Here is a 25,958-nt window from a genome sequence, read left to right as displayed (position 1 = left end):
CTCGGGGAGAAATACTGGTGATAGAGGAATCTGTAAGGAAACAAACCTTCACAATCTAGAAGACTCCTTACCAAAAGTAACTCTCAAGTAACATTCAAGACCTATCTTAATTACAGTTCTTCACTGTTCACTGTATCTTATTACTCATCTGCTCACAAAATGCAGAATAATTATGCCACTGATTTCATTTAATACCAAAATAATGCACTAATATTATACTCTACAGGTTAAAGTCAGTCTCAGTGGCAACGTGACAACCAGCCTGAATTAATGTCTTCATTTCTGGTAAAATTGTCTCTGTGCCACTTGTAAGAACAAGGGCACAGGGGGTGGGAGATAGATGGAGCCTGAAATACCCCATGGGCTCTCCATTCATTCAGGCGATGTAATCCTGGGAAATTACTGTCATAATTATTCTCTTAGATCTGGAAATGTATAAAACATGTTGATCACCAGCCTGTTTTTAAAAATCTGTTTGAATTTTTGAGGATTAATGTAGATTTAGCAAATGGCTTCTGGAAATCCGTATAGAAGCAGTCTGAGGAGATCAAGAGAGCTTACATGAACTCTCGATAACAACAGATAAGGAATCACAAGTGCAAAAGGGATGTTTCTTATCTGCGAATGATTTTCTAGAGGAGAACAATATCCTCTCTGGTTGTTGTTCCGGACCCATAGCTGCTGGGATATACACAGCCACCATGATAGCTGTTTTGAAGACTAACTGGAGAACAGTACATGTGATCTGTCCATCTTTTTTTTTTTTTTTTTTTTTTTCCCCCCCTGTTAGGACATCCTTTTGCAATTTGTCATTTTCTTGGGCTTTATGTAACTCTCCCCCAGCCCAGATCTTGTTTTACTGAGGAGGGGCACCAGGCTCTGTACGTTATGTGTGAAATATGTCACTGCCCTGTTGCTCGCTGTCTTTTAACACTGGCCCCAGCTGTTCTCAGATTCCCCCCTCCGGGAAAACCTCAATTCCCAACACGGCCTTCTGACACAAAATACCTATCAGTATGCTCAGAGTCAGCTCTGCTCGAAAAAAATGACAGCGGCTAGGGGGAAGAGAGAAAAAAGCCTGCGGTGAAAAAGGAAGAGAGGTGCCTATGGGTGTTTTGGTTTTGCTTGTAAACCAACATTGCATCTTTTGGTTAGTCTCGAAAAGACTTTGAAGAAAAGCAAGTCCGTTCCCGCCCCTCCCTAACTGCTCTACTTGCCGTAACATGATGTTTCTAAATTAGCAAGAGAAATCAGTCCGTTTGCTCGTAGCTGGTACAGTAGAGGTCTAGAAGACTACCTGTGTTTTCCAATGTATTTTTATATGGTGGAGGAAGAAATGGCTGATCTAGACCTAGGTAAACTGTAGGGACCCTAAGAGCGGAGTTTCAGAGTATGTGCAGTTTAGGAGTTAACTGTTGAAACGTTCCTACCTCTCTTCATAGCTAAATGAATTTACAAAAAAGAAAGCAGAAAGTACACTCTGTGCGTGGTTTATCGTTAGGATTTTCCTATCATATAATGCTATTTTGTTTACGCTGCCAGATGTTGGGGTTTTAAGTAAATATGGTGATGGTCTTGAAAACCCTGCAGCCACAAAGGGCGTACTCGCTGTCACCCGCTCCCGGGTGCCCTGCAGCTCCGAGTCACTGCCTTGTCGTACCTGGCTCTCCCCTCCGCTCCCTGGCTCTTCTGCTGGGAGTGTGAGAAACCGTGAGTTAACTTCACAGTTTTGGTAGCTTCTACGGTGCGAGGACTGAACTGCACCGTGTCACCATACAGATGCTCTTAATCACAAAAAAAGAGAGCATAGGTTGCTTTTCGCTGAAGATGTAATAGAAGATTGAGCCCAAAATCTTTACTATGGTCAGTATTTGGGAATAGAGCTATTCTTTTTCTTTTTTTTTTCCTTTATTGAGAAGAACAGTTCATAATTTATAAGTGGAAATTGGTTCAGTGGAAAATAGAAGGATTTAAATAAACAACGTCTGCTCTATTTTGAGTTTGAAATTTGCTTTAGACGTGCTTCACTCGGGGCTTTCATTCGGAAGCCTAAATGAGTGTGCAGCGCAGAGACCAACCTAAAAAAGAAATGTTTTCTTAGGCTTTTTTTTCCACCAAGTAATATTTAGTTAACCATTAATCTCATGTCCTAGAATGAAAAAAGCTTTTGTGGCTGGTATGAATGGTTTCTTTCCCCTTGAAAATTATTTTAAAACAGTGGGGAAGAAAAGTACAAAGCCACAAACGAAGTGAAGATGCAGGTTGCCAAGAAAGCGGTGGGGGGAGGTGTGTTTGTGCAAACAGAGGAAGGAGAGGAATTTCCAGGTACAATTAAAAAATGAACAACAGATAACAAAAGCATGGCTTGCGCTGTGCTGCTGGCATGGGCAGGAGGCAGCAGCAGGAATGTGCATGACAGGACTGCTCATTTTGTTTGCAACAAGGGCTTAGATCAGCTTGAGTAAATTGTGAAATACGTGCCCATCTTCTCCCTATGAATTATAAATGCTTGTTTCTGCTGGTTTCCCTGTGTATAAATCTTCCCCCCACAGCTCGTTTTGTTCCTAGGCAGTTTGTTGTGGGTGCTAGAGGCTGGGTGGACCATCATTTGGTTCAGTTCCTAGCAGCGAATTACTGATGCTGTGCCTCTCCTTTTTCTCTTGAGAGCTGTTTCTGGTGAGTGCCACGTGGAAGCCACTTTTTTTTTTTTCGGTTTTAGTTCTGAAACAAGTGTTTACTTTTCTCAACTGCTTTGCCATTTTATTCCTTTTTCTGCTGCAGTATCTCGTTACGCATTTAGGTGCGCTGTGTGCAGTCAGTGTTAGAGAGCACCTACGTCAGCCCTGTGTGGTGGGGCTCGCGTGGCTTACGACGACAGCAAATGCTCCATACAGCCGGCGCTGAAGGAGCGCAGTGTAATACTGCCTCTGAGGAATATGTGATGGAGACTGCTGTGTATGGGATTATCGTTTGGAGTAGGTGGTCGAAACACGTGCTTTGAGATAAATTATCTGGAGACAGGCTTCCTAGCAGATATTCCTGTATCTTTTAACAATAGCTTTAACGTTTTTGCTTCCCAAGCAGAAAATGACTTATGCAGACACGTTCTGTGCTAAAGAAATAAATATATCCCTGGCAGTTGTCATTAAAACATCTGCTGCCCAGCTGGAGCAAGTTTCTTCTGTCGCTGCTGATGGCAGTACGGCTTTTGATCTGACTCCTGCTGCTGTCTGCAGCATCGACTCCCGTGCGGAGAGCGGCTTCTCCTCTCTGGTAGCCAAGGTGTGTTGGCAAGTGTAATAAGCTGGTTCGGTGTTACAGAGTTACTTCCATGCTGGAAGAGGTGGGAATTTGATCTGGTAGTAGCCTGACTTCTCAAGCGCTGACTTCTCGCTCCCGGGGATCGTAGGTATTGTTTTGTGGGCTGAGCGAGATTTTCCGTCTAAATTGCCTCTTGGATCTTGCTCTCTGCTTTCCTGCAGCCTGCTCTCTCTACCTGCAAGAAATCAGGGAAAAATAGTAACTGCCTAGGTCACGGCCGCGGGGTGAAGATAAGTTAATGTTTGTGTACCAAGTGGAAGAACGGAAAGCCTTAACTTATTAATATAGTCAGATAGGAAAACAGCAGCTGGAACACTGCCCCGTAAATTATTAAACAGCATTTTCTGCTCAAGTGAAAAAGCTGAGTAGCTTTTCATGATTTCTTTGTGGTCTTTTAGTCTCAAATTCGGGGGGGAGGTGTGGCATTGCCAAAAGGGATTTTTGTATGCGGTCCATAAAGAGCAAGTTGTGCAATTTTTTTCCTTTTCAGATGGCAAATAATTTTATTTTCTCTGCTTCAGATAGTCACAGTCATTACTATCCCAAAGAGCAAAACATTTAACAGTTGTCCATTTCACTGCCAAAATGAAATAAATGGTCTCAGTATTCAGGGATTTCAAAAATTATGTGAGAAGGTAAAATTGCCGTGTCATCTGTAATGTTTCTTTTAGTTCAGTGATGGTTTCTGGTAATGGCCAGGATTATCTAATCGCACTGCAGGAAACCCTGAGGGAGGTGGTGGTGGAACAACCTGAGTGCATTGCCCAGGCACTAGCAAAAAGCTTTTGCTCTGCATGTTTCACAGTAGTGTTCGCTGGCCAGTTGTGCATAGGAATATTTCATCTCATTGGACTGAAAATGGCTGCTTCTTCATCAAGACCTGAATGACCAGTGCTTTGAATTGGGGCTTTTTCAAGGATAAATAAAGGACAAATCTACTTTTCTGCTCTGTGTTGACCTGCTTGTATTAATTGAATGCTCTCCTCCTCCTAATCAATTGGTACGAATTACTTCATGAAAATGGGCACTAATTGACAACGTTGTCAGTGTCTCAGAGTGACCTGAGCAAACAGCATGATTGTAGGCATTTTGCTGTGCGAAAGCAATGTGGACATATGTACATATCAGTACTTGAGCTGCAGCTTAGGGAAACTGAGGACCTGATGTCTGATCTCAGACCCCTGCAGAATATTGGGGTTTCTTGGGAAAAGGATGGCTAGGAAATCATAATGAAGAATAAGAAATGCATGTTCTTAAAACTGGATCATCTCTGAAGGGTCAGTTATCTTTTCTGTAGTGTTAAGAAGAATCTTCTGCACCAGACTTTCCAAATACTAAATGTAAATCTGAATTATCATGGTATTTGGCTCAGAGGAATTATTTTCATTTGGACTTGCTTTGGTCCTGTGAGTATTCATGTGTCTTGGGGTGTGTGTATATGCAGGTTGGTAAAAGGGAAGCAGGGGGAAAGCGGGACAAAACACATTCATATGTTGACTGCTTTTCTGAACTCCAGAGAGTGAGAGAGAAGCGAGGGAATGGGAGAACGGTACTCCAGCGCTTGCTTGTTGAAGGAAGGGAGAGGATAATTAGGAGAAAATGATGCAATGCTCAGCGTTGATTTCATAGAGTTCCTTTATGCTTGTTCTGTGACTCATGATTTGATACCTCATCCGTGCATCCCCGAATGCAAATATGTGGATTCCACAGTCAGAGAGTGGTTGATGAAATGAGCTGTCCCACGCTGTATTCTTCCTTCAAGGCCTGCTTGATAAATACAGTAAATCTGACTGTGATTGTGAGCATGAGATTAAACAGGAACAGAGCAGCAAGCCATTTTAGCTGTGGGCTCTTTGAATTCTTCCCCTTCTCATTTAAGTGCAGTGATATTTAATGATTTTTTTTTTTATGGTTCACTGGTAAATCTGGGTTAGAATGAGTGTTTGTTATTTGTAATAATAAATCTTTACAGCAGCTAATGCAATTTTTGTGTCTGGCTTTAATTCAGCACTTTGCGAGGAAAAATCTTGTTGCAAGTTCTTTGGTCAGTGTTGTTTATAACATTAATGGAAATGCGCACCCTTTGCAAATAAAACATGTTCTGTTTTGCTCCTTTCAGGCGACACTGATGAATAACATCACAACAAATGAGCAATTGATCCAGAGTCTACGAGGTATGTCTTAATACAGTTATGCTTCACTCTTGTATTGGATTTTTAAACCTCTTTTTAAGATTTGTGTTAATCAGAGCCTTCTCAGAATACTTCCTTTCTTCCCCAAGTCACGGGGAAAGTTCAGGAATTGCCATGACTTGGACCCTGAGTGTGCGCAGAGTTCAACTGCCCATGCAGGACTCCTGACCCTTGAACGCTAATGATAGAAAATAATATGAAATAAAAATTAATTTATGTATTGTTAATATATTTATTCTTCATTCTACCTTTTGCAGCATATTCTTGCATTCTTCCCTGAGGTGGTTGGGTTATGCGTTTTGGCACTGAGGGAATTTGCAAACTTATATGTTGAACAAGAAAACTTGGCCTAATTAATTTCTATTCATTTTGGTGCTTCAAAATCATTGCTAGCAATTTATGCCTCCAAAATCTGGGGGAACTGATCAGTAAGTTCTGTAAACTGGCAAATATGCTGTTAGTTCTCCTGATGCCCTCACACAAAGCTTTCTGTCAGGAACAGGGAAGTCCTAGTGTTATAGCATGATGGATGATGTTTGAAAACAAAAAAGCTCTAAATCACAGACTGCCCCATTTTTGAGAAACATAGCTGTAAATTGCATATTATTGAAGGAAGAATTGTAAGCTTGTCTTTAATAAACATGAATGATATTTCATACTATGTTGCGATCAGTCTTTCATAGACATTAAGACTTCCTGCGCTGAAACCCAGCAGAGCCAGAGGTTGCAAACAAGCTAGAGTATTTCTTAGGAAGAGAAGGGGGTCAAAATCTAGGTTATGCAGTTTTTGTTAGTATATGCTAGGCTGAAAAGCTTATTGAGTCTTATAATATCCTGATGATGAATAAATTCTGCAATTGTCTATGTATTTGTCTACAAAATACAATGAATACGATGGATGGAGTTGAAGTGTGCTTGCTATCAGATCTGTTATTTGATGTTTCTATTGTTAAAAAAATATATATGTATTTAATTCTGTTTTGGTCAGGACACTTGAAAGAGTTACAGACAAAATATGGAAAGCTGCAGCTGGATGTTTACCAGTTTCAGAAGAACCAGACCAACCTTCAGAGGAAGTTCTCGTATGACCTGTAAGTCTGTCTGTCTGTCTGTCTGTTTGTTTGTTTTAAACAATAGCTTCTAGAGTTGTAGGTGACTTGGTTATAACCTGAAGTATTCTTTTGATAGCTGAAATGCCTTCTATAGGCATACAGTTGAAGATGAAAGTAACACCTGACACTTTCTCTAAAATTGCTCTCAGTTGATCTTGGGTCAAAGAGGATATAACTGCAATTCCATGTACACTTTTAGTCCTTGCAGCCCCCAACATCTCAGCATCCATAGACTTCTCTCACAATTCTTGATGTTCCTTCCATTGGAGGAGGAGAAAGGTAGCAATATTCTCACTTCAGAGGTGGGGGGAAACTAGGACGCAAAGTGGCTAAAGGCTGGAGAAGCTTAAGGACCAAGATACTGGAATACCCTTTGAGAAGCTGTACTCCATTGAGTTGCCAGAGGTCATACAGCAAGCTTCTGGTAGAGTTAGGGTCAGACCGTGTCTACCATCCATACCTAGTCACATTTTTTGAAGAAATTTCCCACTGAATTGTAAGTCATGGATAACTGAACATAAGTGCTTATTAGTATCCCTGCATTAAATACACATTTCTGATATTCCTAGGAATTTCTCCTGGGTTCTTTCTGCCTAGTCAAGCTGTTCAAAAATGTTCTTATCCCCCCACCTCCTATTATATCTTCTGTCTGACACATGGATATACCTTGTTGGCCTATGAGGCTTTTGTTTTTGTGTGCTCTTATAATGAATCTCTGTCAATAATGTAGTTGTTCCATTGGAATTTATTTTTATAGCAGTCACTTTTTATTCAAATTTTATAGGAATTCTGACTTAGAAACTCAACATGGAAATCACAAAGAACTGGAATTCTGCAGACCAAACTTGAAATATGTTTTTTTTTCTCCACTTAGGAATTAAAGATTAGTATTATTGCATTTAGGGTACATAGTGATCACTGGTTGGTTGTGTACTTTTTTTTTTTTCAAAGACATTATTACTCATTTAATAGTGATGACCCAGACAGAGTGTATTAGCAGAGTTCTAAAAGTTTAGGACTTTTAACAGAAAAGGAAGTTGAAGACCTAAGTTTGTACTGAACTTCTATTAAGCTGTGTTGCACTCGTGGGTCTGTTAAAGTACCATTTTTCGCTCAGTTACACCATCTTTCTTGGAAGGCTGAGGTCAGCAAGATTAAATGTGTTCATAGTGCTGTACAGTCATGCCCTGCATGAGAGGTGAATCCTTGAAACTGGATTTATGTACAAATGCAGACAAGTAATACAAAGCAAATAGAGTAAGTCTGATTTCTGAAAGCTCAGGCTTAATGCCCAGGTTTTGTGCACTACTTTCAAGTACGGCTCTCTTGAGGAAATCCCAGACAGAGCATCCCTGCTCATGAGAATATAATGTACAGAATCCTTCTTTGCTGAAGAGGAGAAGATCGCATCTGGAGGGTGCAGCTCCAGCATCAAGGTTGGCTGAAAGTAAAGAACTAGGCAAGCGATAGTGATGAAGCCACGCTGCTTACTCAGTGTTTGCTTGGGTCAGGGTGGATGTAGAGACAGGAGCGATAATTTAGTATGGTATTGGCTGAACGACGACTAAGCAGCTAGCTTTTCTGCCTTTTTTTCTGCCTTCGCACTGTCCTGAGGCAGATGCAATAAATGCCAAACCCTGTAATATCTCCTGCAGTCCCTCCGTGGAAATACACAAAACGAAGTGTTCTCAGTCGAGGATTCAGTTCAGCTGGATAAAACTGAAGTGGTTGTTTTCTATTTCTGGATTTTGTGGCTATGCAAGTAAGAAAAACATACTTTGCGCTCGGATTTCTATGGCACGTTTCGTAGCGTGGGCACCCTGTAGCACTCTTAAAATTCCACCAGAAACATATATTTGCATTTTTTTCTATGCTGCTTGCCGTACCTTGGGGGGGATGTGTGAACTTTAATATTTCAGTAACGTAACTTAACGTTGCATTCTGGTAATTGTAGAATCACGTGCTAGAATGTACTCGATGGAAAACGTTCCCTGTTTATTTTGTTGTTTTGTTATTAAATGTAACTTAATACTGCTTTTAAAGGCTTAAGAATCATCTTTTTCCACCTTGGTTACAGGGCTAGAAAAACAAGTATTATTACAAAGGCATTCACATTGCTTTTAATTTTTTCCAATATTAGTAGTAAACAAATGTGGTGCTTCTCTGTACAGCTTAAGTAAGCCTTGTCAGGAGGGGAAGTTAGACCTGTTATGTATCATGCCAATGTTTCTTCCTTTGATTAGGAGTTGTATGGATTCAGGTTTGGCATCTTAAGTGACAAATTACTTTGCTTGGTGGGAAAATGAAGAGAGAGAGTATTATTGTATAATTGTAAATGTTATGAAAATGTGACAGAAGCCAAATGCCTATATTTTTCAACTGCACAAATTGTAAATTGCCTTTTTTTTTAAAAAAGGTGCTGTACTATAGAAGACAGTGATAAAAATTAACAGTGCATGTGAGATAGATAAGAACAAAATCTGTTGATTTAGAAGCTGCAAAAGCCATGAGTTTTTCTCAAACCTAAGTCTTGTGAGAAAGCCAGAACACCCAAATTTGCTGCCCTTAGGTGTCTGTGTGTGGACCTTCCCTGAGACAGCCTGATCATTCAGGGAGGGAGGGAGACGGGGCCCTATTGCTAAATAAGCACTCAAACGAGCTGCTTATGTTTTATAGAAACTGTCCATCACGCCCACCACCTCGCAGGCTGCGTCCCCTCCGTGTTGCTGCGTGCTAGTGACCAGTCCAGAGCTCTTCGTTCACTGCTGTCATCCTTATTTCCTCCTCTTTGACCTAGTCACAACCAGTTTGAACTCACCTTTCAAAAAAGAAGCAACGTTTCAAAAGAGTAAATTCCTGATGGTAAAAATACATGTGCCGTGCGCATTAGATGCACCCTCTCATAGCGTGAAATGATATTCCTACTGAGTAACTAGGTGACAGTCAGTTTGTTATGTGTTTTCTGGGAGGGGAGATGGAAAATACGTAACAGATCTGTCCTTTTTAAAGGAATCTGGCCTACTTTTAAAATGATACTAGGAACGTCTTTCACACTGAAAAGTTAAAATGAGTCAATGAGATGGCACAGAAAAGATATGTAAATTGTCGTCGCAACCTGCAAAGTCATATTTTGCTCTCCTGTGGCACTGGAGGTTGGCAGCAGTTAGAGAAGGTTTCAGCACATCTTACTCTTGAAGCTGTGTCATGGCTAAGGGTTGCTTTTCACAAATAACGTGCTGAATAGGCCCAGCGCCCTGGTGGAAAAATACGAAGTACGTATATACAGCACGCTTTGGGGACTGTCTGGGACCGTCATTTGGAAACCTTATGCAAGGATGAGCAATGGCTGATAGTGTTAGATTAGGTTAGAACTAGGGAGACCTGAATAAGCATTGCTGTGCAAAATTGGGCAGGCTGGTGGTTCCAGGCTTTGTAGGCTATTGGAAAAACTATTAAATTAGCAATTGATCGTTTAAAAAAGGAGGGGGGATATAATTCTGAAGAGCTTGCTTCCTGCCCCACCGTCCCCCCAGATACAGTAAATGTGAATTGGTGTTTCAAATAGACTGCTGCAAAATCGGAACTTATTTTTCACACCAGAGAGCAGGGTTTTTTTTATTTTTAAAGGTAGGAGAAGCAAGTTAAGCATGTAAGTTTGCTGTTGTGCTCTTGAAAATCCTCTCTCCCATATGAAGTAAACTCGGAGATCTCTAAGCCAGGGAAAAAGACTTTCATTTTAGCAGATTTTTTGAGTGGGCTTAGCATTTTCAGCACAGAAGTCAGCAGTGAGTTAGGTGAGCTTACTGCTGTTGCATGCAAGAGGTGGGTATGTCCCTCAGCAACTGCCTGGCCAGGAGCCCTGCGGTACCTACTACGCACAGCCCTGTCTGCTCGCGCAGAGCTCGCTCAGCCGGACAGCATGGACAAGTCGGGAGCTCCCCTTCCTTCCAACACCATCCCATCTCCCCTGTGGCGGTCAAAAAGAAACAAAGGACTTCAGACTTTTAAAACAATTTGAATATTCAGGTGCATTTCGATTCCTAGGAACATGTGTTTTCTTTCTCTCTGCCAGCTTCTTTGGAAATGTTGTTACCTGTAGCAAGTTCAATAGGTAGCTTAATATTTGCAGTCCTGATAAGTGTAAGAGTGTGAGTGAAAGAATCGCCTTTTCGGCATATATGAAAGTTGCTGACGATACCTGCTCCTGATGGACAAAGCTGCTCTATTTCTCGTTATTTAATCTTGCGAAAGAGAAAACAAACCTCAGAGACTGAATTTTAAGAGTACTAGTTTTGCATGTTTGGAGTATGTCACGTTGATGGGATGATGTGGAGAAACTAGTGCTGTTCTTATGCTTCAGGTTTTTGTATGCATGAATAGAGTATCTTTATCTCCAGAATTCCTGTTCTGCAAGAAGGAAATTCCTTCATAGCTAGTAAAATCAAAATGAATTTGTCACAGATGTTACGTGAACTTTGTTTTCATGTGCAAGATGGGATGAAAGAGCATTTATAAATGTTTGCTCTCTCTCCAACTTCAGCTTTGCAATTTATTGCCTTTCTCTCTCCAGTTCCCAAACTGAGATGCAGGCAATTCTAATTTCCTCGATTTCCAAGGAATTAATGAATGTGTACATAACTCAAGCCTTCGTTTTATAGTCTCTGTTTGCCAACTTACAATGCACTGCTTATTTTGGTGACTCTTCTATGCTCTAGTGTTAGCAAAATCACATATTAAAATAGTGTGTAGTAAGGGTACGAAATGGAAGAAACAGTAATAAAGGTAATTAATTTGTCAGCTGATAGCACATCTGTCAAACACTCCTTTTCCTTTCCAGATGTGAACTACAGATCAAATTTTTTGCTTTTAGAAAGGAAGGGTGGGGAAGAATGATAATGCAGTACGAGCAAGTGACTTGCTGCCTTAGAGGACACATGCCCCGGGAATTCCTCTGGATTATGTGGTACCTTATTTGCAGTTTGAGAAACTGGACCGTGCTTGTCTAAACCAGCTGTTGTTACACAGCAGGGGGAATTAATGCTATGACGGAGCCAGGCTGGGAAATTCATCCCCCTTCCTCAGTGAGGGGGGATAAAACTTGCAGCATGTTAACTGTCTTGTTGTACAGCTAATGTGGAGAGAGGTTTTCCATGTGCAAAGATGTGTTTCTGGAGTCCGCATCTTCTGGCATTCAAGTTGTTCAAAGTTACCTTTGAGGAGGAAGGAGGGGAAAAAAAAAAAAAAAAAAAAAAAGGAAAGGGAGAGGAAGAAAGAAAAGGGGGAGAAAACCCTTTGCCACAGTGGCCAGCGAGGAAGAGAAGCAGTGTGGTCTCCAGCCAAGCCTCTTCCCCAGGCACGTTCTGCAGCATGGTGGGTGCTGCTGCTGCTGCTGATGGTGACAATTTTTCGCCTTGCTTTCCCCTAGCATGATGAACTTCTCTTTGAGACCTGCTCAAACCCACTGCTTGCTGTTCCTGTTCATGACGGGATCAAAGTGTACGTAGGGTTGTAAGCTGTCTGGTTGCTAAGCATTATGCATAGGTATTATTATTAGTGCTTATCTAGTTTATTTGCTAAGTCTTGCTTTTCTTCCAATATAAACCAAAAGCTACAAAACGGAGTAGGGAGAGGGTGGGGAAGAAAGGGTAATCTCGCACTGATGGCAGTCACATCCCATGAAAAACCCAACATGACAATGCTATTGGGGTTTGCAGGTGCAAGGCCATGAGAATAACAGCACAAGAACAGCAGCAGGAGAGCAAAACGGGGACATACTGCCAAGGCAGCTTGAGGAAAGGCACTCCTCAGACAGCCGAGGGGAAAGGCTACAGAGCTGCAAGTGAAAGGCAGGCTACAGAACTGCGGATGGAAGACCCTTAGTATTATTAAGGCACTTATGGCACTGTGCAACAGTAGTAAAGTATACAAAATATTAAACACTTGAATGTTTAGAAAATATCCCTACTGGAGCTTATAACAACCACTGAAGAACTCTGTTACGTACCGTTTTCTTACATCTTGCAACACTGCACTTTGGTAAAATATTGAGCAAGGGTGTTTAGTTGGCTAACAGTAACTTGCCTCTGTTTACCATAAAATGGCTTTGAACTAGTACCTTCCTGTTTCTTCTTCCTATCTAAAATGAAAATCTGTATTTCTGTTCTCATACCAGAAAGGTTTCAAGAATCAAAATTGATTTTTGACTTTACTTAAATGACCTGGTTAATACAAGGCAAGAAAACTCACATAGCTTGTTGAACTGGTCTGACAAAAGCACTTTAAATTAATTTTTTCCAGTGGGACTTGGACCACCTGCATATTAAGTTTGTCCTTAGGATTTAGGTTAACACCCCCATTTCTCTACTATCTTTTCAAACTTAAGTGCAGGAAAGGAATAAACCAGTTTATGAAAACTTTTTAGAAGAGTGTTTCTCTTTATTTTACAGATGCAGATAAAATTAGCAACTGCTAACTTTTTCATGTTTTCTCCAGGTCACAGTGCATCAACCAGATGAAAGAATTAAAAGAACAATGTGAAGAAAGAATAAATGAGCTTACAAAAAAAGACAGTGATATACCAAAGATCAAAGAAAACAAAGACTTCTCAGAAGATTCCAACAAGAATCTCCAGGTAAGGTGTGGAAAACTGCCTAAAAATCTTTTTCTGTGTAATTCTCAAGGGGCTCTCCTTCCTTCCATCCCCAGCTAACATCAGCCCATCTCGCTAAGTTTTGAAGAGCTTTCATTTGCATTTGCTGAATGGTTCTGATTTATGTGAAGTTGAATGATTTGAAGGTAAGAAGCAGGCAGAAAGACTACTCTCCAAATTACTCTGACTCGGAGAGATGGGCAGAATTTGAGAGGTGGTGCTGGGAGCGGTGAAGAGTCTGGTCAGGTGTAGTTACACCTCTGAACTTTGCTGCACAGCTCATTTTGACTTTGTTAAGGGAGTTAGTTGCTTTGTATTTACAGGTGCATGTTAAAGATGAGGATAAATTTGGTATGAATCACTTCAGAGTAGCAGCAAGGCTCAAGTATGACATTATAGTCATAGGTCTTCACTAGGCACTTAAAGGTTCATCAGTTAAGAGTTTTCACAGAAATACCAATTTCATACTTGTATGGTGGGAATGAGGGGAAGATCGAACGTCTTACCTTGTTGTTTTTGGACATGCCGAATTGAACTGCGAAAGGCATTGCTGTACATAACATGAGAAGGCTCACTAAAATAGTGCAGGCTTGCCAAATGTGGTGGCTATGTGCCAGCCCACTCTTTCTTCCTGTGGTGTGTGGAGGGAGAGGAAATCCTCAAGAAAAGAAACTTCAGATCATCCTGTTGTCTTGGCGTGTTAATTATTGATGCTTCTTCAGTGAAGTGGGATTAGAGCAGGGATAGGTTATGCTTGCTACTGATGGTACTGGAAACGTGCAGTGAAGCCTCTCTGGCAGAAGTCAATTAATTTATGTAAATGTACCAAACTGTTGTGTCTTCAGGACTGTGTGCAGCTGTGAGAGAAATTATATTTTTATATATATGTTCACCACTGGGCCTTTTCTCCATGGTGGGTGGCGTCCTCTCATTGCAAAGGCACATATGTTTTCTGATGGTATATGCCCTTTACGCTTTAGTTAGGAAAATGCTAATAGAAGAAACAATTTGATGACTTCACAAATGGAAATGGTAAAGAAACTAGCACTGAAGCTGGTTTTGCAAATAGCTGGAAAAAGGTGGGGATAAAAGTGGCTGAAGTATCACCTGCACAAGATCCCTCCCAGTTCAGATAATGGTTCCCTTCTTTGTTCCAGTCTGTGTCTGTTCTGTTCTCCTCCTACACATCCCTTATGTAAAATGGTGGAAGAGGGACTGCTGAAGTGGGAGAACCAAGGCTAGTCTGAAATACCGTATGTCATTATTAGAGCATGCAGCTGTGAGATCTTCGTTGTTTGAGACAGCTACAAAATGAATGAAGCATGATGGACAGGAACCACGAGCCATTTATCCCTTTAAAAAGAAGCGAAAGCTCTTGTTGTCCAACTCTAATTTTTTTAATGACACTGTCAGATAAATTAGCAAATAAAAAGTCCATCTTTTGGAGGTGACTAGGGAAACCATGTTCAACAAAAGTATCTTGATTGATGTCAAGAAGGAAAATGCTCACTATTTGGGAAGTTGACCTGGGGGAGGGCATCCTAAAGAGGAGCTGAACTTAACTTCCAGTGTTGCTTTCAGGCAGGTATTTGTTTAAGTTACTTGTACCAACATGGGGTTCATCTCCCTTGTGACCAATTCCAGTTGGAGGAGGAAATCATCCCAGAAGGAAACTAGGGAGTTCGGCTTAAGCTCTTCTACAGCATGTTTTTAGCCTCTTTCAGCAACTTCCAGAGTTGGAGACAATCCTGGCTCAAAGTAGGCAGCAATTTAAAAGGAGGGCTGATAATCTGCCCTGTCCAAGCTATAGGATGGTCCCAGATGAGATAACCACCAATATAGCTGCAGGCTGAATAAATGCTGTCTGGTTGCATTCCCCAGTATTCAGGACAGTGTTTCTTATGTCAGGTGGTAACTTTCTCACTTCTCTGTTTCACACAAGGCTTGCAACTTTGGCTTGTACAAAGGCTGAGTTATTTGTCATTAGTGCAAGGCAACCGTCTAGAAATCTGTAAACCAGTGTTTTTAGCTGGAATAATTCCTGTTTTCACAGATCACAGTAGCTGGGCTCCTGCGATTTTGGGGTTTTCATGCTGAGTTTGCAAGATGTAAATACTTATGTAATGGAAATACCAGAATTAAAATAAATTAGAGAAGGAAAATGGAGAGGTGATTGGTTAATAAATGCACAACTTATTCTCACAGCCCTCTCTTTTGTGGAGCAATGTATACCCCTCAGTTGAGGTGTATACAGTGTGTTCATTCATCTCCTGCAGGTTCCAATAATTACCCTTTTTTATCCAGAAGACACCACTTCAATGTAAAAAAAAAATTTCAGCATACGCACTGCTCGTTTGACACTGTCATAAAAAATTGCCAAGTTAGACATTTAAGGTAATGTAAGTTGAGTGTTTTTGCATGTTTGTTTAAGAGGTGTTTTCTTGCTATTAAGTGCAGGATCAGTATTTTTACAGAGGAATTCATGCACCAGCTTAAAGTGAGAAATAGTCTATGTTCTTTCTCTGATTTCTACTGTAGAGAGTGACTTCAAGAGGTTGAACTATTTATAACAAAGACACTTCTTTAAATGTAGCATTTTTATGTATTAATGACTGAAGGGAGATTGTGAAAAATTAACCAAATATTTTGTGGTAACATATAAGCATGCTTCCCTAGCTTTTGTAAGAGTTAATGTTAGATTATCTGTTGATGTTGAACTGGATGATGTTGACCCGACAAGGTCTTTAGTTCTGCCTGGCTTTGGCTGAGCTTAAACATTTTCAAAATAACCAAGTAAACATGTCCTACAAATCCTCTGCAGCTTTAGTTCCTTGATCATTTAATCATTTCTTTCCACAGACATGTTTGCAAATGGCAGGTGAACAGCTCTCAGCCCTGTGTTCTGTTGACCTGCTCAGAACAATAGGTAGCTACAGTTTATCAACAATCCTATTAAACGCCATAGAGTCAACAAAAAGCTTTTGGTACCATAAGGTTTCCTAGTCATTGATACAGTATCAGGTATAAAAATGTTTGTTTCGAAACATCCCTATATTTGTCCTCTCCCCACATCTATTGTAAAAAATACATAATACAAGCAGTTTCATTACAGTCTGGTTTTTGAGCTGAAGCTGGTAGAGAGCAACACAGGCTCCAGGCACACTTTCATGCTCTGTGTTTGTGTGAACTGAATTGGCACAGCTCTCAGCCAATTAAATGCTAATACGAGTAAGAGTTGCACATAAAATTTTAATTGCTGAACTGGAAGAGCTTCAAGTTAGTGTACATCTTAGCCATTAATCTTTAAGCAGGTCAGATGGTTCAGGCTCTGAGAGCAGTCTAGTACTAGTGTTTAATAAATTCTTAAGTGAGCTCCATCATGTTAAATGGATACTGTTGTCCAGTTGCTTGATTTAAATTTTTTCTTCCCTTAAGCCTGCATTCAACATAGTTTTAGTCCAGTTCTGTGCATCCTTGATTAGGTCTGATTGATGAAGTCTGATGAAGTCTGATTATGCCCAAACTCAGTTTATCTGTCTCTGCAGATTGATTGATATGAGTCAGAAAGGCAACTATGTGCTGTTAAGAAATATTTTGCTATGCTGAGTTAACAGACCAGGAACTGTCTTGCATAGGAAGGTAGCCAGCTTCTCTTTATCTCAAACTATGTTACAGATAAAACTTATTAGTTTTATCTGTATTAGTAAACATTTAGCCCTGTGTATCACCTATGTTTAATGTCTTGGATAAGATCTAGATAAAACTTTTGACAAAAGGCTGTCCCATGCCTCTACTCTGTCCTATTAGATGAATTTCTCTCTTTCTCTCTCTTCTCCCCACCCCAATCCTTCAAAAAATATTGCTGTCATGTTATTCCTTGTTTTTTCCAAAGCTCAAGTAAATAAAGATATTTGTAATATTCATATTAAAATAACAACAACAACAACAACAACAACAAAAAACCTGTGTGCCCACAGCAGAGTCTGTGAGTCTGTGTAATGTTGCTGTGCTAGTTAATGCCATCAGTTTTCATTGCACTGCTAGACCTGACATGTTAACAGGGCAGCACTGGAGAAGTGCGCACTACTACAATTTTGCTTGTTCGTTGTGTTCCTGTGAAACATTGACCAAGGACAATAACCTCACACTTAGCTGCGGTTAGATGGAAAGATATTAGAGAAAGCACGTTAAATTCTCGTGATGTATGTAATACACTAGTAACATCATTGCATGCTCAAGATTGTATGCTAATTCCATCACAAATAAAGATTTCAGTTAAAATATTTCTGAAAGTGTGTACACTTTTTTGCTATTGAATTTTGGCATAACTTTCACTACCAAACCCTGTATGTTTAGACCAGTGCCTGTCTGTGTGCATTCACTTTATAGGTTAATGTTCAACTGCCGGCCTTTAAGCAAGTGGAGTTCCAGCAGGCTGCCCTGGAACAGCAGAAAGCTGATGAAGATGTACCTGGAGCAGTACCTACGGCAAAAAGGACGGACTCTGCTCAGGCTAAAGGTGAGCTGGAAATCACTGACATCCTAATAGCAACTTGGGTAATAAGGCTTGAAATTTAATTGAACAGTCTTTAAAAATAATATATACAAGATTAAAATGGAAAAAGTTACACTAGTAGACTGAATTATAATCAGTTTTCCCTGAGGTATGGAGAAATATAATTAATTATCTGTTCAAGCATTTTTATTACCAGCATTGCTACTGTTTCAGTCATGTGTTGTAACTGACCTATATTGCATGTAAGGGAAAGGAAAAATATAAAAGCCTGTAGTCATATGCCTGATTTACTATGGAGAAAATGTCCTGCTTTTGGTAGCAAAGACTTTTAAGAACCTTTAAAATTTGCTGGTTTAATAAGTCTGACACACCTAGCGCCCCACCCATCCTTAAGGGATAGCTGAAAGTTGTTAGGCTTTAAGCAAACACACGTTCCTGCCTTTCATATGTTGTCACAGGGTAAAATATAAGTAAGGGAAATGATATGCAGGAAATCAGATTAGATCACCTAATGGTTGCTTTTGGCATTAAAGTCTGAGAAGCTGTGAATTTGAACGGATGGCTACTACTGCCTCAGTCTTGCATAGTACTGTGTGTGTTAGAAATTCAGTTTCCTCTTCAATTATTCTGTGTTATCTTAAATTACAATCTTGGGAGTACTGCAGCTCTCATTTTAGAAAATGAGAGCTAACTATTCAAGACAACATCTCTATATAGTTTCTTCAGGCAAATTGTATCCTGATGTTATTTAGTCAAAAATAGAGATACACAGGAAAAAAGATGAAAGCAACAGCCTTCCTGCACTGCATCTCCATATTTAAAAATAAAAACAGCTTTGTTTTACTTGCAAAACTGTCCATGTGACTGCTTTGTTCTAAACTATTTCTGAACGGCAAATCAGTTTTATTGTTAATAATGAAATGCAACACACACAGAAACCTCTTTTTGCATACCTCTAATGCTGCGATAGCAGATACTTATATAGAACATCACAGTTTTGTATTTAAATGGTTCTGCTTCACTTGCCCAATTTATTAACTGTATGTATCAAAATTTTAGGTAGGTAGAAGTGTGAACCTGTTAATATTGAACAAAATCACAGTAGACTTTACAAATCTCATTCTGCAGCTGTCTGTAGTGTGAAAACAGGGGACTACTTTTGTCTCTTTCTCTTTGGAATTGATGTGGTTAAAAGATTTTTTCCTCCTTCAGAGGAAAAATAGGTATTGAATGAGAAGGACAAAGCAGTATTTATTTAAGGTTTCTAACTTTTGGTGCCACTAAAAAGCATTGTTTTGTACTCAGAGTGATTCTTATTGTTTACAGAAAGAATAAATGGCCTTGTTGCCATCAGAAAACAGGAGCCTAAAGCAGAGGAAGAGAGGCTTTTTAGTGAACTGAAAAACTCCCAGGATTCGCTCAAAGTTTCTGCAGGCCCTAAGGAGATGCCACCTGAGCCAGAGAAAGGACCGAATCCGTATGAAGCTGCAAAACATGTAGCTGGGCGAGAGGCCATAGAGCCAGCAGCAGAGCAGGCTGCCAATGAGGAGGTGGAGCGGGAGCAGCTCTTAAATTACGACGCTCGGCAGGATGACCCGCGCCCTGGAAAGGATGGTTGGTAGCACATTACGTGTTCTTAAGGATTGCAGAGAGATTGAAGTGTAGAATAGGGCAGGATTTCTGAGACAATAATGCCAGCTAGTCAGATGTAGTATGAGCTTTCAGAAAGGATAGCATGAAATGTAAAAGGTTAGTCAGCCCCTAGCACTCTTCGACAGTCAGTGGGTGAAGATGGAGGCTTCTGTTTGTGCACCACGGAGCTCCAAGGTTGGGATCTTGTTTTGCATCACCATAGCTGCCTTCCTCTGTGTCTCTATTGACTGTGCAGGGCACTTGGGGAAAACAGCCTCTGAAACTTTTTGGTATCAAGGCTTTATAAGAATATGGTTTATGCATTTGAAAATGAAAGTAATGAGACATTATCCATCAGGAGCATTAATGGGTAGAGAAATACTGCATACTAATGTTTTGCAGATAGTCTTTTTGTAGTGATGATGTGTCAATGTTAACTACCCCTGTTTCAAAATATACTACCAAGGGGAAAAAAGGGCCAACTCTAGAGAAGACTTCAGGTATCCGAAGTCTATTATCGTGAGCCTGGAAGACTGCCGCAGATCAGAGGTTCCAAGCAAAGGTGCCAGTTTTTGGCCTCCAGCAAGTGTGCCCCCAAACTGCCTGTCTTCACAACACCGAGCAGCAGAGTACTGATGTCATGTCTAAACCAGAGCAGAATCTAGACACCTGTCTAGCATCATTCTGCATGCTCTTAAAATCGGAGTATCAACTACTCCTTCACAGAAGAGTGATGCTTTCTTACACAGTTGGAGAAGTTTACAGCACTCTTGCAGGTTCAGATCCTTGCTTTCTCCTTAGGTCGTTCAAGCCTGCATCTTGTGTCTTCCAACAGAGTATCCCAAGTACCTTGCTACCAGCTCTTTTGAATGGAGACACCTTTCAGCCTTCCTAGCATAATGCCAAGTTGAGTCAGTGGACCAGAGAGGACAAAGGGAAGCCTTGTGGCAGTCAGAGAAGGGATTGATGCCCAAAGAGAACACTGTTTGTGCTTTTTAATCCAGTGAATGCTTTCATATAATTGTGAGTAATGATGTTAATACAGTTGATAATTTAGCAGGGATAAGTAATTTCAGCTGCATTGCTAAAGGAGTATTCTTGCAGCTGCCCCAGAGAGACTCTGGCCAGAGCAAACTGTTCTCCAAAGATATTTGACAACATAGCTATCTAAACTGCTTCTGTTTTAGCTGAAATAACAGAAGAATTTGGTACAAAAATCATGCAACAGTACAGGAAAAAATTCTACTATCCAAGTTTCTGTGAGCTAAAAGATCAGTAGGATGTTCTCCAGGTTCATTGTTCATAAAGATACCATAACTTACTGCATAGGGCTTATTACAGTCAATCTTCTTGATAATCTTCTTGATAAACTTGATGGATAGCATAGCATTTTTGGAATATAATATATAGGATGGATCTTGAAGCAGGAAGTATGTGTTTGATAAGCCCATGAGACAGAGTTTTAGAAATAGCAGGACATCAGCTAATTTTCAAGTCTAAATTGAGACTTTTGTATATATTGGGAGAGTAAGTAGACTGTTCTGTACTTGAATATGGCAACACAACATTTTTGTCAGCTACACATAAAATTCCTAGAATTTAGAATTCCTGAAACAGATTGCTGGTTTCAGATGGCAGCAAGGTAGAGAAAGGTTTCTTTTATATTGTCTGAGGATCCTCTCTCTTTCAATTAAAGCTTCTTTTGAAGCTTGAGACCTGTAGGTCTACTGCTGTAAAAATCTATTTGAAATGGTGATCGGAACATGGACAATATAGAAGACTAAATGTTTTCAAGCCCGTTTTTAAGGCACTTGCTAATTAGAAGGTTCAACTTTTCCTTCTCCTTGAGAACCAGAGACTCATGTCTCTCTTAACTAGGGTATGCTCACCCTTGGTGCTGTTACAGTTTTTTCTGGTTGGTTAATTATAAAATAAGGATGGGAGGCTGGGGAGCAGAAGGAAAATTTCCATTTACTTTTGAGCTCTCCATAAAGGAATCTAAAGAAAGTAGTCAATAAAAGTTGCTTGAGATGAATCTCTATGAGTGGGATGAGTAATGACTGGGTAAGGAAATCTCCTTTACAGAAAAACATTGTTTCAAGCTGACACATCCTAAAATACTCTTAAGCTATTGTCACAGCTTTCTACTTGATGGACAAACTAAAATAAGAAGTGGGGAATCTGAGATCTCTCTTACTGACATCTAAAAGGAATACCGTGGTCAAGTATTCAGTATCTGCGTCAGTTTTTACTCTTGGGCTGTCGCGTAATGTATTCTGTAGTTGTTTAATGTCTTTCCTTTCTGTCCTTCTGAGAGCTGACTGACTTTTATTACACTTTTCAAATCACAGAAGATGATTGTCTCTGTTATCTAGCTCTTTATACAAGATTTACAGCAAAAGCTGTTCTGAAATTTAATAGCTCAAAGGAAAAATAATATGAAAATCCAATCTTTCAGCAGCAGTTCATTCAACTGCAAAATAAATTCTGTGGTAGATTGTTATAGGAACTGTTTCTTGTGCAGATGGTGTTATGGTGTAGCATAAAACTAATTAATTTAAATGTTTTTCCAGACAAACGGGGACATGAGGCACTGAACCAGGACAAAGACGTTGACTACAATTTAGATGAGAACGAAGCTGAATCTGAAACAGACAAGCAAGCAGCGCTTGCAGGAATTGAAAATAACTTGCATGGTAAAAGGAAAAAAAAACCCCTAAGTTTTACCTCAAGTACAGCATGCTAAAAATTAAGATATTTTAAATTGTCTCCTGTCACAGATGTAGCTGGCTAATTTCTGTGTGAGCTTTCCTAAGTTTTAGTGGTGTGACTCATTTTCTCTATAGCATCAGTGAAAATACTTTTAACATGTGGTGGTGGTAGCTGTAGCTTTACTGTACTGTTCAGTACTAGCAGCCCTCTCAGAATTGCTCTCACTGTGTTCTAGATTATTTTCTGGATGAAGAACTGTCACTTTTAGCTCTTAAAGAGATTTATGTTCTTTTTTCTTTTTCCCTAAAAGTTCAAAACCATGAAGATAACGTGAAGAACCACTTATTTGATCAAGCAGAAGAACAACAGAAGTCATGAACAAGGGAGGTTCATGATGACTTAGTCACCTCTTCATATAAATGCAGCAGTGACGACAGCCAAGGGATTTGAAAATGTTTCAATTATCTTCTCAAGGCTTTAACAAGGACCCAAATGAAGTAGTTTTTTGTGGTGAAGTCTTAGTACTGTTTCAGTGGTGAAAACATTATCTTAAATCTCTGGAGGCTTGTTTCAAAGCAGCCAGACCTCTGTGATGACTCCTTCCTTCCTCCTGATTATAAAACTGAAACTAGTTAGCAATAACTGTAGTAACTTTGAAGTCAACTACCTTGTACAATCATACTACGATAACAACTTGTGTGTATTGGTGGTAGGTGGGAAAGTCCTCTGCTAAGGATGCATCTCTCTCCTGACCAATGCAGTAGAGAGATCCCCAACCTAGCTTTAAGAGGAGCTTAGGCTAACTTACCTTGACAAAACATGTGAAGAAGAAAATAAATTAAACTGACCCATGCCGCAGTCTACTCTCTTGTCAGTTCTGGAACCTTTTATAGGGCAATGTAGATAGATTGTTTCTTAAGTCTCATAGGCTAAATCTGTTAGCTTATGAGATCTGTACCAGGACTGAATCATTGTCCTGCTTGATTTCATAGCTTTTAGGTATTAAGAAAAAAAAATCCTGATAACAGTATCTTCTTCACTAAGAGGTTAGCCTAGCTCTGCAGGAAGGTTCTTTTGAAAGCAGCGTTGGACTCCTTGGTTATCACTAACTTGCACAGCTTCAGAGTAAAAATTCTGTCAAATTGACTCCTGAACTTTTGATGATAGATGCCTTCTGAAATGGTGTGCTACAGCTACCTTTTATTCCACTCAGACGGTATCCTCTGCTAAAAAGTAGAAAGGCAAATGCTTGGCAAACTGTTCAAATCAAATCAAATAAACTGTTGGACTTTTGAAGAAGGTAAACCAGACTATGCATTTAACAGACATTTCAATGTCTCTGACAGGGGAAGCTGTAGCTGTTGTGAAGTGCTGTGTTATGCACAATGTATCATGTTGCTAATGTTTTGTAGTCTTTGTCTTTTTTTTGCAACTTGTTGAATGTAAACTAGAAACTAGTTTACTTGGGATAAACTAGAAATACCCTCAACTATCACTGAGACACTCTTAGGAACCTCAACTGCTTGCCTTCAGTCAGACATCTGCTATAAATAGGGATTTTTCAAAGCACTGTGGTCTATTCATAGGTCAAATCCTTCTAAGAGACAGTTTCTGTGGGATCTAGTTTATCCCCACTGTTTCTCAGCTGCTTTTAGTTTGTGTCAGAGTTCACCTGTGCACCCTCAGTACAGAGGCTATGGGGAGTTGGCTCCTGGTACTTGGTGCTGCTGACAGCAGGACACATACCCTAGTCTCGCAGGTTACAGTGCAAAAAGAAATCATGTCTTAACTGCATTTTGTGTAGCCAACTGTTTTAAATATTGTATTTGTGTCTGTTCTTAAGACAGACATTTGTGTTTAGAACCATCTTTGTGAGTATGAACCAACCTCCCCAAGACAGCATGAGAGAAGAAAGACACGACTATCTTCCCAACCAAAAATTTCATTTAAGAAAACATCAATTTGTCATGGCTTTCTTTTAATGTGCTTTATGATGATTTATGCATCACTGTGTGTCATTCTTCTAGTGTACTAGTTTACAACTCCTGTACCTTAAGGTGGCTAAGTGTGCAAGTAGAGGATTGGTTCTCTTGTATATGAAAATAGTAGTAGTTGTAATAGAGTAAAAAACAGGGCTCAAGTTAAGTGTTACCTATTATGCCTAAATTCACAGACAGTTCATTGCTAACAGATTGCCAAGTTTAGTGTTAATTGGTCTGAGAAAAGCACTGACCTCCATTACTGAGTTCATCTTGGTTACTGTGTTTTTGACTTTTTAAGCTGGATTTAACTGTGTTAGGCTACTACAGACAACAGAGCAAGAAAAACATGTTTTTAAGGAAGGAATGTGAGCATCTCTTCTAAAAAAGACAAGTGATGAGAAAGTTGAGGTGTTTCTGTTTTGATGAATTTTTTTGTTTTGAATTATTTTTCTGCAAAGTACATCTTAACATCAAAATGTTTACACATTCAGAGTAAAATAGGCATTAAGTTAGGACTTAATCTATACTATTAGCTGAGGTAAAATAAATCTGAAATTTAATAGTAACTGTTAAAGAATATACATTCTAACAGAACAAAGCATACAGTAAAACACTGTATTCAAGTTAAATGAGTGGGCCTTAACTTTAAACTGGTAAAATCTTGGGGAAAAAAAATCCTTCAGGTAATTAATACATTACCATAGAATTCTTCTAAAAATATTTGTTGGCTATACTTCTGTACAGTATCCAAACCTTACTGGGATCCTTTCTAGCCAGTTAGACGGCGTCCTCTCCATAATCAGGACCCCCTTGTACAAAGCACTGTTGTTTTACCTCTTGACACTAGGTGTCTGAAAGCCAGTGTAAAAGCAATCTTCAAAAGCCTATAGTAATACAATCTTGTTTTTATTGGCTTCAGGTGCTACAGGAATGTAATTACAGTGGTAGAATTTTGGTAGACAAGGGGCCTCTTTCTCTACTATATAGAATTATAAAATTCAAGGACTTAGTTGAACAAAACAGGAGATTCACTTGGAGCTGTGGTTTACATAATGTTGTCTATCACTAAAGTTTTTACTTGCATGAAGGAGGGAAAGCTTCTTGACTGTAATAATCTCGGAATTAAATTAACACTTTTTTAAAAACAAATCCTAATCCATTTTAGATAAGTATTTTAAAATAAAAATCTTCTCTACTGTGTATTACCTTGTTTTGTACAGTTGATCGACTTTCGATATTAATCAAAATGGGAAAGATCTGCTCTTTGGTTTTATTAGTTCTCTAAATGCAGTATGATGTGAAATTCAGTTTTTCTATCACTTGCTGTTTCATTTGGAGAAGTACAGATGGCTGTCCTTGAGCCACGGGCATGTAGTTCAAGATTTTGAAGAGATGAAAAATTTTTATGATAGCTGATGAGAATATAGTATGGTAGATGAATTCTGAGTGACCTGCACTACTGCTGGTTCACCATCTTTTCAATTATATTTTCCAGCATTTTTATTCCTGTGGCAAGGATAAGTAAGTGCACTCAAGCGTATGAATCAAGATAAGCAAACGTAAAATGCTATGCAACCTCATAGCAGAAAAAGGAGAAAAAGCACATCTTGCAGGCAGTGCTACTGCTTATTCTGAGAAGCTGCAAGTTGCTGGCAGTCAAGTGAGGTGTTCCACTTCAGGGTTTCTGCATTGCTTTCCTGCTCTAGCAGTGCTGCTGCTGAGGTGATGGAGTTAAAGTGGTATTACTCCATGCTGCAAATATATGTTAAGAGAAATATGAACAAGTGTCCTGCATGATCAAGAGGGAGTTACAAGCTTATCACTATGAAGGAAGACATTCTG

At 39.7% G+C, this 25,958-nt stretch overlaps 1 protein-coding gene across 9 annotated transcripts in view; it reads left to right on the top strand.

Annotated features, from left to right (window-relative positions):
- The window catches only part of LOC112978777 (Golgi membrane protein 1), a 55,495-nt gene extending 30,177 nt beyond the window's left edge, over positions 1-25,318 (top strand). For 8 of the 9 annotated variants that reach the window (XM_026092489.2, XM_064502380.1, XM_064502381.1 and 5 more), the window contains 7 exons: positions 5,441-5,495; positions 6,502-6,604; positions 13,118-13,256; positions 17,664-17,793; positions 19,117-19,404; positions 21,996-22,118; positions 22,445-25,318. In XM_026092489.2, the coding sequence (XP_025948274.2) occupies positions 5,441-5,495; positions 6,502-6,604; positions 13,118-13,256; positions 17,664-17,793; positions 19,117-19,404; positions 21,996-22,118; positions 22,445-22,512 (906 nt within the window). In that variant the 3' untranslated portion in view covers positions 22,513-25,318. Of the gene's footprint in view, positions 1-4,993; positions 5,102-5,440; positions 5,496-6,501; positions 6,605-13,117; positions 13,257-17,663; positions 17,794-19,116; positions 19,405-21,995; positions 22,119-22,444 lie in introns of those variants that run through there. The other variant, XM_064502383.1, reaches the window with a different exon arrangement.
- Positions 25,319-25,958: the final 640 nt, after the last annotated feature.

This window comes from Dromaius novaehollandiae, chromosome Z, assembly GCF_036370855.1.
Source record: "Dromaius novaehollandiae isolate bDroNov1 chromosome Z, bDroNov1.hap1, whole genome shotgun sequence".
Lineage (NCBI taxonomy): Eukaryota > Metazoa > Chordata > Aves > Casuariiformes > Dromaiidae > Dromaius > Dromaius novaehollandiae.
Note: the sequence above shows the minus strand (reverse complement) of the source record. Positions and strands in the feature narration are given on the sequence as shown.